The 17,151-nt window shown below is 39.3% G+C and overlaps 1 protein-coding gene across 3 annotated transcripts in view; it reads left to right on the plus strand.

Moving 5' to 3' along the window:
• LOC119721201 overlaps nucleotides 1-16,150 on the plus strand; it is a 79,375-nt gene extending 63,225 nt beyond the window's left edge. For all 3 annotated transcript variants that reach the window (XM_038191135.1, XM_038191134.1, XM_038191136.1), the window contains 5 exons: nucleotides 1,285-1,501; nucleotides 1,871-2,149; nucleotides 3,477-3,831; nucleotides 10,253-10,418; nucleotides 16,016-16,150. In XM_038191135.1, the coding sequence (XP_038047063.1) occupies nucleotides 1,285-1,501; nucleotides 1,871-2,149; nucleotides 3,477-3,831; nucleotides 10,253-10,418 (1,017 nt within the window). In that variant the 3' untranslated portion in view covers nucleotides 16,016-16,150. The remainder of the gene's footprint in view (nucleotides 1-1,284; nucleotides 1,502-1,870; nucleotides 2,150-3,476; nucleotides 3,832-10,252; nucleotides 10,419-16,015) is intronic.
• Nucleotides 16,151-17,151: the final 1,001 nt, after the last annotated feature.

The following is a 17,151-nucleotide window of genomic DNA, read 5'->3' on the forward strand; positions in this document are numbered from 1 at the left end:
AATGGGCGAACAGATCCTCGAATCATACGCTTACGAAACCACTGACCGAAAAAACTAACAATTTCAAATGTCCAGGCTACGAATTTGTCGACCATCTCCTACAATGCACTGGGAAAAATGAACTCTCCATGGCAAACTCTTGGTGGCACACTGCATTGTGAATCGCCCGAATTGTTTCCCTCATTTGATACCGGTGGCCATAATTTTGGACCGAGGCTGATGGCCTAGTTTGTTGAACAGGGGGTTTGAATGTCTTGCTATTCACTAATTATGAGCGCTCTTGCTGTTTGATCGCTGTTTGTGAGACTGTTTGTGAGGGTGTCTAAATCATTGGCCTGTGATTTTGGTTGAGGGACTGTTTTTTAGAATAAGTTTCTAACTGAAGGCGCATTCACATTGGAAAAAGTTACCGCATGTGATTGTTAACATTCTGTTGTGGTTATGCTTACTGTGTGTTCGCATTTGGATTAATTTCGGAAAGTCATTCACTTGGTAAAACTAACATTGTAATTCTTCTGCAACCCAGTTGGCCCTGTATAACTTACAATTGCAGACTCAAATTGGGAAGTTAACAGGCCGTCGGTACTGGACTTAATTTGGTTGAGTTGACAACAGTCTCCGTTACTTTTACCAAAAAGTCTCAGAGGTGTTAAGGTGGGACCAAAATGAATGTAGTCGAGCAACTCTCTTAAAGATATAGTCCATCATTTGTAATTTGTGCATTTTGTTCGTTTGAAGCAACAAAAGTGTTCAAAATCTAATGAAGGATACTGAACAATTAACCTGATGAAGTTTCAGCTCAGCTTCAGCTGTATATTCCGAGAAAAACAGCATTCTAGGATCTCAATTTCAAATCAAAAGTTGCTAAATCATGTTTTGAATTGGGCCTGAATTCAGCGTCCGTGATGCGTTCTCACTGAGCCGATTGCAGCTACGCGATGTCGCGCACTGATCCAACAAATTATAGCGTGCGCGTGTGCGTCGTGCCAATGCTTGCGCGCGCTTTGCCGAATAACAAAACAGACTACCAATTTAAATTTTCCTTTGGTGCATCTTAAGGTGCACCGTTGGAAAGGCCTTCTTTCGTTGATTACTTCAAAATGACAGCTTGCCAGAAAGAATAATTTCACAGGGAGTTTAGTCCCCTTACTATCTTTCAACCAAGTATGTTTTTCAACAATAATTACGCCAGTTACTTTTCGGATGGCTGCAAATGATGGACTATAGCTTTAACCAGAAATCGCAAACAACGGATTAAATTTTGACTTCCTTGTTTTCCCCCAGCTTGTCCCATCTGTCGGCTCGACGTACGAAGTTCTTGAAGACTTGGTGGCAGACGGTCACGAGACAAGAGAGATCCTGAAAGGAGATGCCGTCAAGCTCCTGCAGGTGTGCGAGAACAACCTGTTCCACATTCAGACCATCCCGTCCAATGAGAGCAGTCAAGGGATGGAGGGATACGTGACACCGGGATTGCTGAAAAAGATGAACTTGGCTGAAGGTCAGAAATATTGGGTTTAGTTCTAAATAGATTGTGCCACATTTGGCAATAATTTCAAGTCCGTCACACATTAATTTGAATAGCTTGCAATTTGGCTTGATACTGGATGACTTGTGGATGGCTTTTGGGGGACTTTTGATACGGGATTTTGATGACTTTTGAGGACATGAAAAAAAGTTGAAAACAAATTTGAAAACTTTAATTTTCCTACACTGAGAATCCCCAAGCATCTGACACCTTGCAAACTTGGAAAAAGTCGTTGATGCCATAGACTTTTTAACCTTTAGAAGTCTTAAGATGTCTTTCTCATCAAGGAAAGGTTCCTGAAGCAAACGTACAGCATCATCAATGTTCCATTTTCCCTTACAGACCCCCCTGCGTTCACAGAGAGGCTAAAATCGTGCCTGGTCAGCACCGATGATTCGGCCGTCTTAAGATGCTCCTTCACTGGCAGGCCAACCCCGACAGCTACCTGGTCGCTACCTAGGCACCTAAACACGGACAATAAACGGATAGAGATTGTGAACACGGAGGAAAGCTCAATGCTAACTCTGCACAGGTTTACCATGTTAGACGCCGGAGAGTTTGCATGCACTGTGGAGAATTCCAATGGATCGGTGTCCTGCACAGCTAAACTTGATGTCAAAGGTAGTGTTTGAACTTTGATTGTCTTTGTGATTAGTTTAACTCTGAAATGCAACAATTTGAACTCCTTGTATCCATCTGACCGTCTCATTTACCTGTTTTTGGAAACCAAATTCCACTTCTTGGAGTGTAGCTGTATGTCATGAAAATTGGAATAGTCAGCAACAAGTGTGTTTCTTGTGGTAGATGTTGTGAGAAGTCTGTGACAAATGTCGATTAAAATAACACATACAGTTATGTATCCCCCAAAATTAAGGGTGGCATGGGTGGCTTGTGCGTAAAGCGCTTGCCTCTCACCAAGGTGACCACGGTTCGAATCCTTGCCACGGATCGCATGTGAGTAGAGTTGTGCGTTGGTTCTCTCCTGTGCCACGAGGGTTTTTCTCCGGGCCCTCCAGTTTTCCTCCCTCCGGAAAAATCAAACACTTTCGATCTCAGGCTGTGCTCCGTGGTCATATATGGGTCGATGTGGCCGGCAGTCATAGGCGCCTTTACGTGCCAGCAGCCCGACCACATTGTAGCCGCATTCCTTCGCAATTCAGCATACCAGCTGCGAGTAAAGATGATTAGCCTCCCAAATTATTATTAAAATTAGGAGCCATTACTGAAGAGGGACAATGCTCATTCACATGTCACACATGTTCTTAAAGTCAGAGCCTGTGTGCATTTTTTAACCTTTTAGGTCAGAGCGGTATTGAGTTTGTGAGTACGACCTGCGCTCAAGCATAGTCCCACCACATTGTAATATAGGCCACTGAAATGGAATATATCCAAACCGTGGTATTGTTTGAACTCTCTTGCTTTTGGCTAATATATGCCATCTCAGTGACACTCAACAGAGACAAAGCACAGATGTATATCAGCTGGATTTGTAACTTTATCATTTTAAAAACCCTCGTATACATGCAAACATGCATTCTTTGCAAAGTTGTCCTTTCACTCAAAATCAGTCAAGGGACTGTTTGTAACGGTTAAGAGCTCCCGGCCTACATAAAGCAGGATTGACTGGCTGTGACTGTTTATGTAACTTGATACAGCTATGCTTTGACTGTGGGTGATTGATAAGTCAGCCTTGCATTCCACTTGCCTGCTTTTGTCTGTTGACTGAATTTGACTTGTTACCATGCTAGCTTGAAATATGATCGGAGTGTCGGTGACTAGCCTGTGTAAAAGGCATGGCAGGGGAAGTGGATTAATTTTGTTTGACTGTCTGTGACTGTTTAGACAGCAGGAGGGTTAATCAATGCCCGTAAACAAAGTGAACTAATTACCGGTGTACATGAACAAGGGCAAAGAGGTGATCTGGTTACATGTATCCTTCTCTCGCTAGGTGAGACCCTCGCTCCAACAGATCTCAACCTGGACCATGTTCGTGACTCCCCCCGAGCCCGTTCCTCCAGTCCTCTCACTACCCACCCTGCATCCCTGGACGAACCCTCCATGGTCCGCTCCTCCTCCTTGGAGAATCTCAAGACATTAGATGACGACTTCGAAGTCTTGCCTGGTGAGATTGTCCGTGCTTCATCGGTCTCCGGACGCGGAATGCTGAACTCGAGCAAGAAATCCGGCATGGATAAGATTGGGAGTTTCCGGAAGCATTTCCGGAAGGCCTTCAGCACGGTGGGAATGGAGAAAGACAAGATCTTTGCCAACTTACAGAGATCGCAAAGTGGGAGTTCTTTACAGTAAGTTTCCTTTCATTTGTCACTTTTCTTCCGGATTTACTTTCTTCATCTGTAATTTCACAAGCCGATTTAGATTGGCAAATTGAACTGATCTGTAAAAGGTGAAGTATACAAATGGGCCTTATTCACCAGTCAGCCATGTTGAATTGAAAGTGAGGTAAATTGTTTATTTTTGAGAACTTGCGAAGAGAAATAAAAGCAAAGTATATTACTAAATAAGTCAAGTCTGCTTAAATGAATAATTTTAAATTTGTAATTAAGCGTTACCTAATGTTCTTAGCCAGAATAGAAAAAAATTAAAGTAAAATAAGGCTGCAAAAATAGCCTGGCGCCATCCCATTCAGCAGTTAACAATTTATGAAATGATTTTACTTCAGGATAAATGCTGGCAGATAATTGCACACAAGTCTACTGGGAACTTGGTGCCTGAATCTGCATTTTGCAATTTTTCACGATGCAGTCAAAAAGACGTTGAAAACTTTTGTTCACAAAAAAGTTGGGGCATACTAAACACCTTAAAACACTTCGCTGTCCAAACTTTAAAAATGTTGTGCTTACTTCAGAACACAACATTTCTTTAGTATTTGGTACCCGCTACGATTTTGCGAGCATACGGCAAATTGTTTTGTCCCGAAACGAAACTCGTCAAATCTTGATATGCACATGCGCATTTGGAATACGGAACTGGCTTATTAGTTTTTAATTTAAAAAAAGTCTGGGAAAAAAAAAACAAGCAAAAAAAAAACAAATCCAGAAAGTTCGAATCCAAATGCACGTCAGTAAATCACCGGGTACTACTGTTTAATTTGTAATTGAATACATCGTTTAAAAAGTGTCGCCTATCTTACACAGCTAAGAATGTTGTTTGTGATGCCATCTCAGAAATATCCTAGCTGTTCAACGGAATTTTCTAACTAAAAAGGAACTAACCCCTAATACCCCCTCAGACAAAAATCATGGAAGGCAACACAAAGTCCTCAACAAACATACAATGTAATCTTTGACAGAGATCAACTAAGGTTAACTATCATCACACAATAAGTCATCCATTGATAAGGATCAAGATTAGGAAGTCATGATCCAATATATTTCTCTTTATTTTAATACCATAATACACATGATGATTGTAAGAAGGCCGTCATGAGTAATTGTGTTAGGGCCATGTCACTAAATCTTGCCACACACCTTTCCGTTTTACCGGTTCACTGGATCACCGGTTTCTTCACCGTTGCGGAGACCGCAACGTTACCCCGCACACATGCCCGATTCCATTCTGTAATCGGTCACATGATGATCAGTCACATGATGACCATTCACATGATGACAGAATGGCAGCCGTCAATTTTAAATCATGTGACTTCCTTCGTGAATCTGATTGGTTAACATAAATATTGCGTCCGGTGAAATTGGAGTGCTGCCCGCACACCTTTCCGGTGAAATCGGATGCGAAAAAATCAAACATGTTTGATTTCATCCGAGATCGCCTGGTGTATGGTCAGATTGGTCCAATTTTCAGCACACACGTCTGCTATGTGTACGTCTGATGATCTGGTAAAATAAGACGGTGTGCAGTGGGCTTTAGGCATTTAAAGCACAACTTGTTTGGGGCAATCTCCAAGAAGAAGAATGCAAGCAAATTTCATTCCTTGAAATATGCTTAAAGAAATTTTCCTAATCTGTTCGAAAAATGTTGTAATTCCATCTGAAAAGCCCTCTCATAACTTGGCCTCTTAAATTAGAACTGTTTCTGGGAATGTGATGTTCATCAGGCCTCAAAGCAAAACCTTTAAAACTTACAAAAACTATAAAGATCTATATACATGTAAATCAATTTGGGAGCCTATGTTTTATAAAAGTAACTATAAATAATCTAGAAAAAGCTATATTTGTATTGTGGCAAAAAAGGCTGAATATACTAGAGCTTCGTGGCTGGAATTATCCCATGAACATAGACTCAACTGTGATGGCACACTGTTGTTCTGGAGACTTTTCAGAATCTGTCGGAAAAATGTATTCATAATTTCGACCGTAGGGAAAATAGCTTGCAGTTCATTTAGGTGCCTGCAAGTTATCCTTGACAATTTCTGAGTGCAACTTAATTGACACCCAGGTTAGAACAGTGTCATGAACTGGCTTGCTCTTTGGAGGTTGAGACATATTCAAAGAGGAAAAGAGAATAGAAAAAGCTTGGAATTATGCTGTTGCTGTAACTCTTCACCTTTTGAAATAGTCGAGAGTTATCGTCTGGACAGTGTTCATAACCTTGCCTGACATTCAGTGTACAGCCGGATGTTCATGTTGTATGATCTGGTACACGGTACCCTGTGGAGACATGGGTGTAATAGGGAACAAAAGATTGAATACATCTCCACAGGGCAATTTCTATAGGTGAATACAAGGTTATCACGAAATAGATATATGGATTTTACTCAAAAACTAGGAATTTCCAAGGTGTGTCATGTGTTGCAAATTGAAGTATTTTATGTAAGGGATATTAAGTCCAAATTTCAGCCCAGGGAATTAATTCTGGTTAAAATAGGAGCATTTTGAAACTACACTTTCAAACTCGAAAACTTTAGTACTCGAGAACAAAGAAATGACTCCACAAGGATACAAATTCCAGTATATATTGCATACAGAGTTTACATCAGTTTATAGAGCACCCTCTGGTGTTTATAAAATTCATTAAATTTAAGAGTGTATAAAAAGTTTGCAAATATGTAACATGAATTTTTTCCATCTGTTTATTTAAAATTGGGCATTGTCACTGTCATAAAGTTTTGTTTTTCTTTCTGCGTTTTATTGATTCGCAGAATATACTTCATTTTTTTTTGAAAATGGTAGGATTACAAAGAATTAAGGTACTTGAAGAAGATTATGCAATAAGAGAAACAACAAACACTTAATTCAAGCGATTCACAATGCAGTGCGCCACCAAGAGTTTGCCACCAAGAGTTTGCCACGGGGAGTTCATTTTTCCCAGTGCATTGTGGGAGATGGTCGACAAATTCGCAACGCGGGACATTTGACCGTAGACTTGAAAAATTAACTTTCCGTGGCAAACTCTTGGTGGCGCACTACATTGTGAATCGCCCAAATTATGACAGCAGAACTAATTGTATTAAACAAGGTAGCCATGGAGGGTACAAGATTTACGAGAGTGGTCTAAAGTGAAAAATAATTGGAATAATTTGGGTATTTTTCTGTTTGTTCACTTTATTACCCTAATGGGTACAAATGAATTATTTGTGGTTATTAATTAAATTAGGAAAGTAAATGCTCATTATAGCATGGTAAAACAGTCGCCAAAAAAATAAAATAAAATAAAAGGCTAGGCTGGCCGAGATAAGCCTTAACTTCGCCTCCCCCACCCCCCAAAAAGCAGATGTGGATTAAAGCATTTCTCAAACCCTGGATTCGTCTCCATTTCAATGTCATCTGGCAAATTGAAACTTTTCAGGGAAATTTTTGATAAACCCTTCCCCCACCCATGAACAGTTTCTCGCTACACCACCAAATCTGACTCATTTTTTCCCGGTAATTTACATTTTTTGCACACTTGCATAACATTTTTATCATGTCTGTATACATACCGGTGCTCTATCATTGGCACACCCATCTTACGTCGGTTGCACATTATTGCCATGCCTTGATATAATGTTACGCTCATCATGTGTTAACAAGGTCGTTGCATGTGATAATTCTCTAATGTCTGGCACATTGATGGATGGGATGGGAGTGCACATGCCATGTTACTGGTAGATGCAGCAAAGGGTGATAGCATGCTCAGTTTATGACGTGCTTTTTTGTTTTGCATGGATTCACACAATTATAGAACAATCTAGGTCCTGTCATAATGGACGAAAAATTCAAGGTTTTGAAGTTGTATAGAAAATGATCAGTTTCTTGGTGTAGATTAGTCATTCTATAAATTTGGGGTCTACATTTTTCCTATCTCAATTTTATCTGACTATTATAGTATTAACAATTTCTGTAAATTCTGGACGTACTCCTGATGCCTTTTCCCCCTTATGTATAGCAAACTGCTGACTCAACAAATGAGAAGAGTTTGAATTTAGTTTTAGGCCTAATGATACTTGTGGGGCAAATTAAAAGTTCAGAGGTAATGGGGGAAGGAAAAAAAAGTTAAACTTCAGACCCAAAAATTATTAAATGGCAAAGAGGGGAAGTTTGTTACTTGAAATTTGAACTTGTCTTGCCTAAAGCTCTATTCCGCGATAACAACTACATTTGTTTTTCTGTTCATCAATGTACATTCTGTAACTGTATTGAGATTTCCCCATGACAACTACATTTTGAGGAAAAAAAAACAAAGAAAAAATACAGAACCATTTCAATTGTGAGGTTTGATGAGTGATTATGTTACTTTCAGTTACATATTCACTCATCATTGACCTATTCATATATTTATATATGGAATCTTGGTTTGAGGTGTAAATTGCTGAATTTTATTAGCCTAATGTTGGGATTTGCCGTAATAGCAGGCTACGTGGTTACAACACCCTTCCCTAGCCCATCCCAACCCCTTAAACACAAAATCAATCAAGTTCAGATTTTTTTTTTTTTTAATTGAACCGTAAGGTAGAACAAAAAAATGAAGAAAAAAAAACAATTAAGAGAGAATGAGAATTGAAATGCATGCGGGCCTCATGTCATGTTGTGACAGGCACGTCACAAAATCTCCAGTAACCAAAAGAAATTGAATTGGAACAAAAAGATGTATTTATTGAACCATGGAGGAAGGAAAAATTAATGAGAGAATTAAGATTGAAACTCATGCAGGCTTCATTTGCATGTACAGTGACAGGCACATCACGAAACCTCCAGTCACAATTAATTTTTTTTCCCCGAACAGTGCATTACACGTATCCATTCATGAAAACAGGGACGCTTTAACATCACTTAAGTTGAACATTATCAACAATGACATTTATGTACTTTCTGGTAGGAAAAAAAAGAAGAAGAAAATTCTGGCAGCCTTATGCTGATGGTACACCATGGTGTTGGATTTACTACATAAACAGCTGTTTCGGATCTCTGCTGAGATATCACTACATGCAGTACACCACTCACTTCCTATAGACACATAAAACAAGAATAACAACTAATTTGGTGTGGTTTTGAATTCATTAAAACATTACCCGCTATTTGATGTCCTCCAGTCTTCAGTGGGGCAGTACAAAACCGTAGTTCATTGCTCTATCATCAAGCCCCGCACACTGTGCATGGACATATATGGTCAAGTTATGTGGTAATATACAGCACTTATGTTGTCCGACTGTACACCGGACTTGCCCTGTTAGCCTGCTTATATGGCGGTTGGGGGTGTTAGGTTCTGCACAGCTGTAGTAGTGCAGAATGAAGGAGGATTGAAATGAAAATTTGGCAGTCCAATTAACTAAGGTTGAGGTTGGTGGACAAGTGTATTGCAGGGCAATGAACTTTGCTCTATTGGTTTGTGCAAAGTGCACTTGCAGTTGAGAGAATTACTAGGCATGTAATACAACAAAGACATGAGGTTCATTAAAATATGATAAATTATGTATAAACACAGATTAAAATTGTTTAAGTGCATTTCAGTATAATTGAACTGGAGCGAAATACATGAAAAGAAATCTTTAAATTGAAGTGACATTTTCAACGTCTTCAGTGAAGAACAAAGTCGTATTTTGTTGAACTGGAGTAAAGAAAGATAATGCTAACATTGGTTCTAAAATTATCATATTTTTGGGGAAATTTGTGGCACACATGCTTTGTCAGCACAGTTATACACATAATCAGAGGAAACTAGTAAGCTTATGGCGGTAATCACAATTCAAGACATAAGAAAACAACAAAGCAATATATGTATAACAGGGGTGTGAAATCTCAGCTTTAAAGCTGATTTCAGCCTTTTTTGTTTTGGATTTCAGCTTTTTTCCCTCACTTGCTGTGTAAAAAAGTATAGGAGATTTCCAAAAATCTGGGTTTTTTTCACATCTTTATCCAGCTGTTTTCAGCTATTTTTTATCAGTGGTCACTCACACCCCTGGAGTAAGTGTGCCCAAAAATCAACAGCATTTGATCTGCCTAAAGGTTTCATATATCCTAAATTTATCAGAAATGTTCAGCAAATGTACAAAATCTTAGAAAATAATTGAAAATGCTTTATCTAAAAGAAATGTGTGGACGGGGTACATAGCTTTTTCTTTTTGGAAGGGGGGGGGGGTTGCTGGCGGGGAAGTATTGAGTAGATATGGGGTTGTGGAGTTGTTGTTTTTTGTAGAGCACAACAGATCAAAATGTGCTATTTCGGTAACTGCATAGTTCGGGATTGTGACAGATTTGAGATTTCTGTTATAAGGGGATTGAGGGGGAGTAAATAACAACATACTAAAAGACGTTTTGTTAATTTTTGCAGGAAAAGTAAACACCAACAGAGATCAACAACGTGCATTCACTGCAAAGCATTGAAGGACGATGTAGGGGAGGATGGACACGCCCTTTGTGAGATGTGCACGCAAAGAGCAATGGCGGGGAGTCAAGAAACACTGATGGAAGAAGAAGAAGATGCGGCAGTCAAATAGGTGAGTAATAAATTTTAGTTTTGATCCTGCCTTCATAGGGCAGCTATTACATACAAGCTATTACAATCTAGTTGGTAGTCTGTCGAGTACCATGCCCAAGTAATTGAATCAAAGTGCCCTCTATTGACCAATCAGAAGTAACGTCATGTGATTCTTCAAATAAAAAATGCACACACAGAAAATAAAAAGACTGCTTATTTCAAAGAAATCAGTGTTTCCCACATCAAAATTTGCTTTTCAAAATAAAGCAAATAATTTTGTACCTAAAAATAAAGACTTTTACAGTACTTTTCAGAAGATGTGAAATCGGCATTCCAAATTAAGTAAATGGGCTAGATAGTAGACACTACATCTTGTTGTTGGAATTATTACACTCTGATGGGTTTTCATTAAGGCCACTGGATAGGGGTGGTTTTAGCTAATGGATTTGCGTCACTTTTTCTGGTATAATTTATGAATGGTCTTTCTTACAACCACAGCTGGTTTATAGTTATTGGCATGACCTGACGTTAGGTGACACATTACATGTACGTCATGCCTTATGTTTATCCTTCTATTCCCACAAAACCGATTCTTTTCATTTTTGAAGAGATGTCTTTTGAAAATGTTTAAAATCTAGGAGGCCTTGATAAAAAAAATCATATTTTGTGGGAGGGAGGCACTTAATCAAAATTGTGGGCATTTACCTCATGTTGAGCTTTAATTGAACTGCACTTTTGAACTTTCACATCTGTTGAATAAAGGCCTTCTTACACTGGACAAATCTCGTGGTTGACGGGGGTTGAATACATGCGGAGTTTCAAATGTTCAACCCTGCATCAAGCCTGCGTCAATCCTGAGATTGATTTTGCCCCGGGTTGAAATTTTCAACCCGGGTTGAAACTCTCGCCTGGGTTCAAAACCGTAACAACCGAGCTTCTTAATGCGGGGTTGAAAAATCAAAAACTTTACCCTGGCCAGCACTGGGTTCACCCAGGGTTGAGTTCAACCCGGGTTGTGAGGCTCTAGTGTGAAAAGGCCTTAAGTGAAATATTATTGATTACGAGGAAGAAGCGGGTTTCTGGGTTGTCAGATTGACAGAGTGATGCCGATGATGTCCAAGGTTCTAATCCCGCCAAAGTTACTGTGTACATATACATAATACCTCAGTTTACGATCTCGCTGAGATTGATTCCCAGGGGTTCACGTTTTATCCCCTGACATTTTCTGCCATTCCTTGGCTAGCCCTGTGCCAGAATCCGTATTTCATAGAAATCTTGGCTCATTCCCAGAACAGTATAATGAAATCAGTCACTACTTTCACGGTACAAGTACAGCCCGAGTCAGGGTCAATTGACCTTAATATTCCCTTCCTCATCAGCTTGGATTTAAATCAATAGTTACGACCCTGGAAAATACTAATCCATTGAAGGGATACTGGTAATAAGTTGCTTCAAAACTTTTGATTTCCTTGAACTCCAGTCTCTAGCTAGTATACATTTAATAATTCCTCTTGATATTTTTTTATTAGCTTTTGAAATTAATTGTGCCGGAAGAGATACTTTTTTATTTTTTTTTATTTTATACTTTTTGATATGTCTTTAAAAAATACATCAAGTTCTCCTTTTTTCTACATGCACAGTATGTATGAAGATGAGTAAGAGGTGATAAGTCTTAGTTAAGAGATTGTCCAATTAAGGAGTAATTAAAAAGAGCATTTATAAGATAGAGCACAAGCTTTTTGTTTATTCTAAATTTTTGTTTGTATGTTTGAATGACTACTTCAGTTTGGAAGTGAAGAACTAAAACTTGCAACTTGCCCATCCCAAGAATTTTTTTTTTATCTATATAATGTGGATAATTTTTTAAGATAATAAACTAAGAAGTATTTCATTGGCAGTCATTTCTCTCCACCTCTTCATGTATATCATCTTCAACCCTCCTCTATTTTTCCTTACGACACTTACATCACAAAGCACTACAGGGCCGGTCGATCATTGCTCATATATGGCCAGCGCTCACCGCTGGTAGCAGTCTATTTAAAAATGCCACTGGAGATACCGCGGAGAGGTTAGCCCACAAAATGCTTCTCCCCGAGAAATCCCAACACCATCCCTGGCTGCCGTCCGCCAATCACGGCCGGCGACTCATACACCCCGGGCTGACTGTCCCGCGCTGTGATTGGCCGCAAGTGGCCACCACATACCTTGATTAGTAGCAATGCCTTCTTTAGAACTCATTCCATGCATACCAGATAGGAGGTCATCGCTGGGTATCATTGTATGCGGCCCCTGGCTTTCCGTATTCAGCCGCCGATTCTCTGCATTAGGCCGCTAGGACTGTCTTACTTCCCTTTGCTTTCTTTGCTCTGTGGTGTGTCTGGCTCTGCCTAGTACATTTTTTTTCTCCTCGTGGTTTAGCCACGTTGGTTTCCGCACACACACACTTTAGTATCTGAGCTTAGCCAACGAGCAAACTTCAGCCTCCTCATCTGCCATCTTCGAGGCTTCTTTTTAGTTAATCTCTCTCATTCTGTTGGAAGTCAGCTTCAACATGGCCACAAAGGGTGAGCATTTCTCTTCTCTCTATTTTTAAAATTTTCTTTTTCATCCCATTCTTTTTGTGCATGGTTTACTAACGCTCTCCTTCCCCCTTTGATTTCTAACATAATTTCCATTAGGTTAAATTAGTATTCGTACATCATTAGCAATTACCAATTAATCATTGTTAAAAGGTTTTATTCTTAAACTATTTTCTGTGAGGACTTCAACACCACACTAAATATGTGTAAATTAAAAATATCTGTACCGCATGAAAAAGTATCAACCCCATAACATTAAGTTTTCACTATACTTTGCCATTTTAATTTGTCTAAAAACAAGTGGGGAAATTTTATATATATTTTTTCTCCTTATACTTGTTACTTTCTTCATTTTCTTCTTACCGGTTCACTATGCTTTGCATGTTTCTTAGCTTAGTCTTGCTTCACTTGCCCATACCATTCATTGCACATGCCATATATAGCATTGTTATTATGCCTGGTATGCTGTATGGTATTATCAACCCGAATAGCCATTTTAATAACTGAACTAATTATTGCAGAGGATGGTTTCTGGCTTGAAAATTGGGGTGTATTAGGATGTCTTGTTGTATGTCTAGAAACTGTCCAACTGGGAGATATATTTTTCCCCATTTAGGGGTTATTATTGTCTTCCTTTAGGAGCAGTATCATTCGGAGGGATAATATTCCCAGGGGATGTCTGGATATGTCCCCCGTTTGGCAGACATTACCCTCCTTTTGGGATATATATTCCTTCTTTTGGGATATATTATCCCAATCAGAGGTATAATTTTAGCCTACCAGCCTGGATTCACTTCTAACTACAGTTCCAAACTACTTAAATTAGTCAAAATTTAATGAGAGACCAAAATGAGAAGCACCTGATCTTCCCACCCCCCCCCAATTGTTTTTGTTTTGTTTCCCTTCATTTGCACCACACACAACCCACCAAAATAATTGTTTTACTGGTAAAGATTAGGTATTTACTACTAACTCCCTACTGAGTTTTACTGAGAACGATACCAAGTCTGCCAAAATCCATCACTGACTCTGCTTCAAGTAATGCTTCAGGACCAAATCCGTTGAAATCCACCACAAATCCACCACTGCTATTGGTGGGTTTTGATGGACTTGGTACTCATGCTTGTCTGCTAAAATCCCCCAAAATGTGGGTGGGGTGGACTTTGATGGAGTTCGGAAGGTTAGGGTTAAAAAAAGTATTTGTCATATTTTTATTAAAATTCATGGAAAAGTTTTAAAAAGAAAAGTTTCACACCCAAGTTTTACCCACAATTTATTGTTCATTCAAGTGCTCTCAGCTGTATTTGTGACTAACGTCTCCACTGTGCTTTCTTACACGGTTAAATGCCGCAAGACGATTAAAGGCCTTTTCAAACTATTGTCTTGTCTGCCCATGTTGAAATCAACACGGGTCCATGGTACGCGTAACTGGTTCCCATCATACACGGTTAGGTTTCGTAAGGTTCACACTGTCACCCGAGTGTACATTGGTTGGTTGTAGATTTTGGATTTTCTACCCAGGTAGAGCTCTCAGTAGTCCTGACCAGGGTTGGATTATATCCGTTGTACAGGGTGTGGAAAACAAATGGAAACCTAGATGTAAATCTAAATTATACAAAAATGTAATAAATATTTTGAAATAGGTTAAAGATTATGTGAAAGACTAATGAGTCCTCTTTCCAATGATACCGGGTACCTTGATTGTGTGTCTGTGGCCACGGATGACTGAGCAACCATTGTTTTTCTGTCAAGGACCAAAACCTGCACTGGGCCAAGTTTGTGCATAAGGGTATCTCATGTGGAACGGCTAAATTTAAAGAAAGAAGACATCTTGTCTTTAAAACAATTTATTCAATTCTCACACAGTAATGTATCCACTCTCATTGTTGAAGTTCACCTCTCATGGCCTAATGCCTTCAAAGTTGCCACCACTGTGCAAGACGTCGCATATCGTCGACCGCCCGTCTTGCCATGGCCGGACTTTTCCATAGGTTATTCACTTTTTGCTCAAACTTGGCCCAGTGTAGGTTTTTACCCTTGACAGAAAAACAATGATTGATCAGTCATCCATGGCCACAGACACACAATCAATGTATCATTGGAAAGAGGACACATTGGTCTGTCACATAATCTTTAACTTATTTGAAAATATTTATACATTTTTTATAATTTAGATTTACATCTAGGTTTCCATTTTTTTATACACCCTGTACAACGGATAGAATCCAACCCTGGTCAGGACTAAATCTGGGAGCTCTACCTGGGTAGAAAATCCAAAATCTACAACCAACCAATGTACACTCGGGTGACAGTGTGAACCTTACGAAACCTAACCAACACGGAGATTTTGGACATTGGGAAATGCCCTTCAATCAAACCACCTTGTAAAAACTTGAGCATCCCCAGTCTGTGCTCTTCCCTGGTTTGCTTGCCAGATACAAATCAAAAAGTAGTCAGAAACAAATGTTAATAGCAGGCATGTGACTCTTTTGGCCAATGGGAACTGCTGAATTGCCTGAGGATTAATAGGGATTAATGAAGGATTAATTACAGATGAATGACAGTTGTGTTTTCATTGACTGTTAATGCATGATTTTTGTTTTGCATATTGTATTAATGCATTTATTTTTGAATTTTGATTGATAACCTTTTCTTTCAAATTTCAGTTAATCCTTTATTTAAGTACATGTATGTTGGGCAGCATTACATTGACAAACTTCCAAGATCACAACATTACTTTTTTTGTGTCTAGATTCATATAATGTGGAGTGGTCTGAAACAAAACCACCAAATACTTGGCCGTCATTTGCATGATAACTATACGAGACTTCAGATGGTCATAGCATCAGGAATTAATTGCCAAATAAGTTGTGGGGCCTTGAAAGCAAGGTTTTCACATCAGTTGACTTCAAGCCATTTTACCGTTTGGAATAATATGGGGTGGGTGCCATGTTTGCACCGGTTTTCTATCCAAAGTGAAACGGGTAAACTTGTTGGATTAAGTGTATTTTTTTGTCAATTTGTCTCAAAAATGCAGGACCTGTGTTTGTTCAGGAGATGAAAGACGTTTCCGAGATTGAGAAGAGTGCAGCCGCCTTCGTAGTTAAGATCAGCGGTGACAAACCCATCACGGTCAAGTGGAGTGACGAAGACGGGCCAGTGGACATCGACGGGGTATTAATCAGTTGCGACGACGATGAAGACGAAGGCGTTTACATGCTCTCCATCACCGAAGTCGATTTTGAGAAGCACTCCGGTTTATATAGGTGCGAAGCATCAAACAAACATGGCTCGACGATTTCCGAAGCCACCCTATACGTAGAAGAAATGCCCGAAACTGCCAAGACCCTAGTCGACAAGGTAGAACACAAGGAATAAAACTAAAGCAGCAGGCTTCAGTTCAAGAGATCCCCCTCCCTGGTATTTAGAACAGCCCCTCAAAAAAGAAACAGTCATGACCATTGGACAGAAAAGTGTCTCCGTTTGATTGAACTGGACTCGGAAAACGTCGCATCACAAGTTCACAGTACAGACTATTTTCTTGGGACAGATTCCACTCGCAGAGAAGCCAGCACGCTTCGGTGTCATGAACTTTCCATGCCTAATCAGCCAACTCCATAAATATAGACATTAGTAAGCACCTAAGTACTTAAACCAACGTAGAAAGATTTATAGGCTGAAAATATACCGAACCTGATTAACCTACTATAATCTGCAGTGGAGCCATGCTGTTATAAATATCACACATCAGAAATTTGCCACTAAGAAGGTCACATTAGCTTGTAATATGTTAGAATGTTACTTTCTTCATCAATCACTATGCATATTTATTGTGAATGTGAACCCCTTGGTGTTTGTTACAGAGATGTTTGTTTGTTCTTAGTCAACTATTCTTCTTCTTTTTTCATATGAAATTCCCTTATAACAACAACACCACAAACAGTAAGAGCTGCCTGAATTAGGATAAACACAACAGAGTGTGATCATGGCTCATTTTCCAAAATGTTCTTCCTTCTCTCAAGAGCATATTTTTTCAAACCTGTATAAGAAATCTTGCTTAGATTGTTTCTGGAGAAACTGAACAAACTCTTTAGTCCATACAAATAAATACAGAGAACAAATGTTGTATAGGTCTCGTTCAAATGACGTCATTTCCTACAGACCATCCACGTG

Source organism: Patiria miniata, unplaced genomic scaffold (assembly GCF_015706575.1).
Source record: "Patiria miniata isolate m_02_andy unplaced genomic scaffold, ASM1570657v1 HiC_scaffold_13, whole genome shotgun sequence".
NCBI classification, from domain to species: Eukaryota; Metazoa; Echinodermata; class Asteroidea; order Valvatida; family Asterinidae; genus Patiria; species Patiria miniata.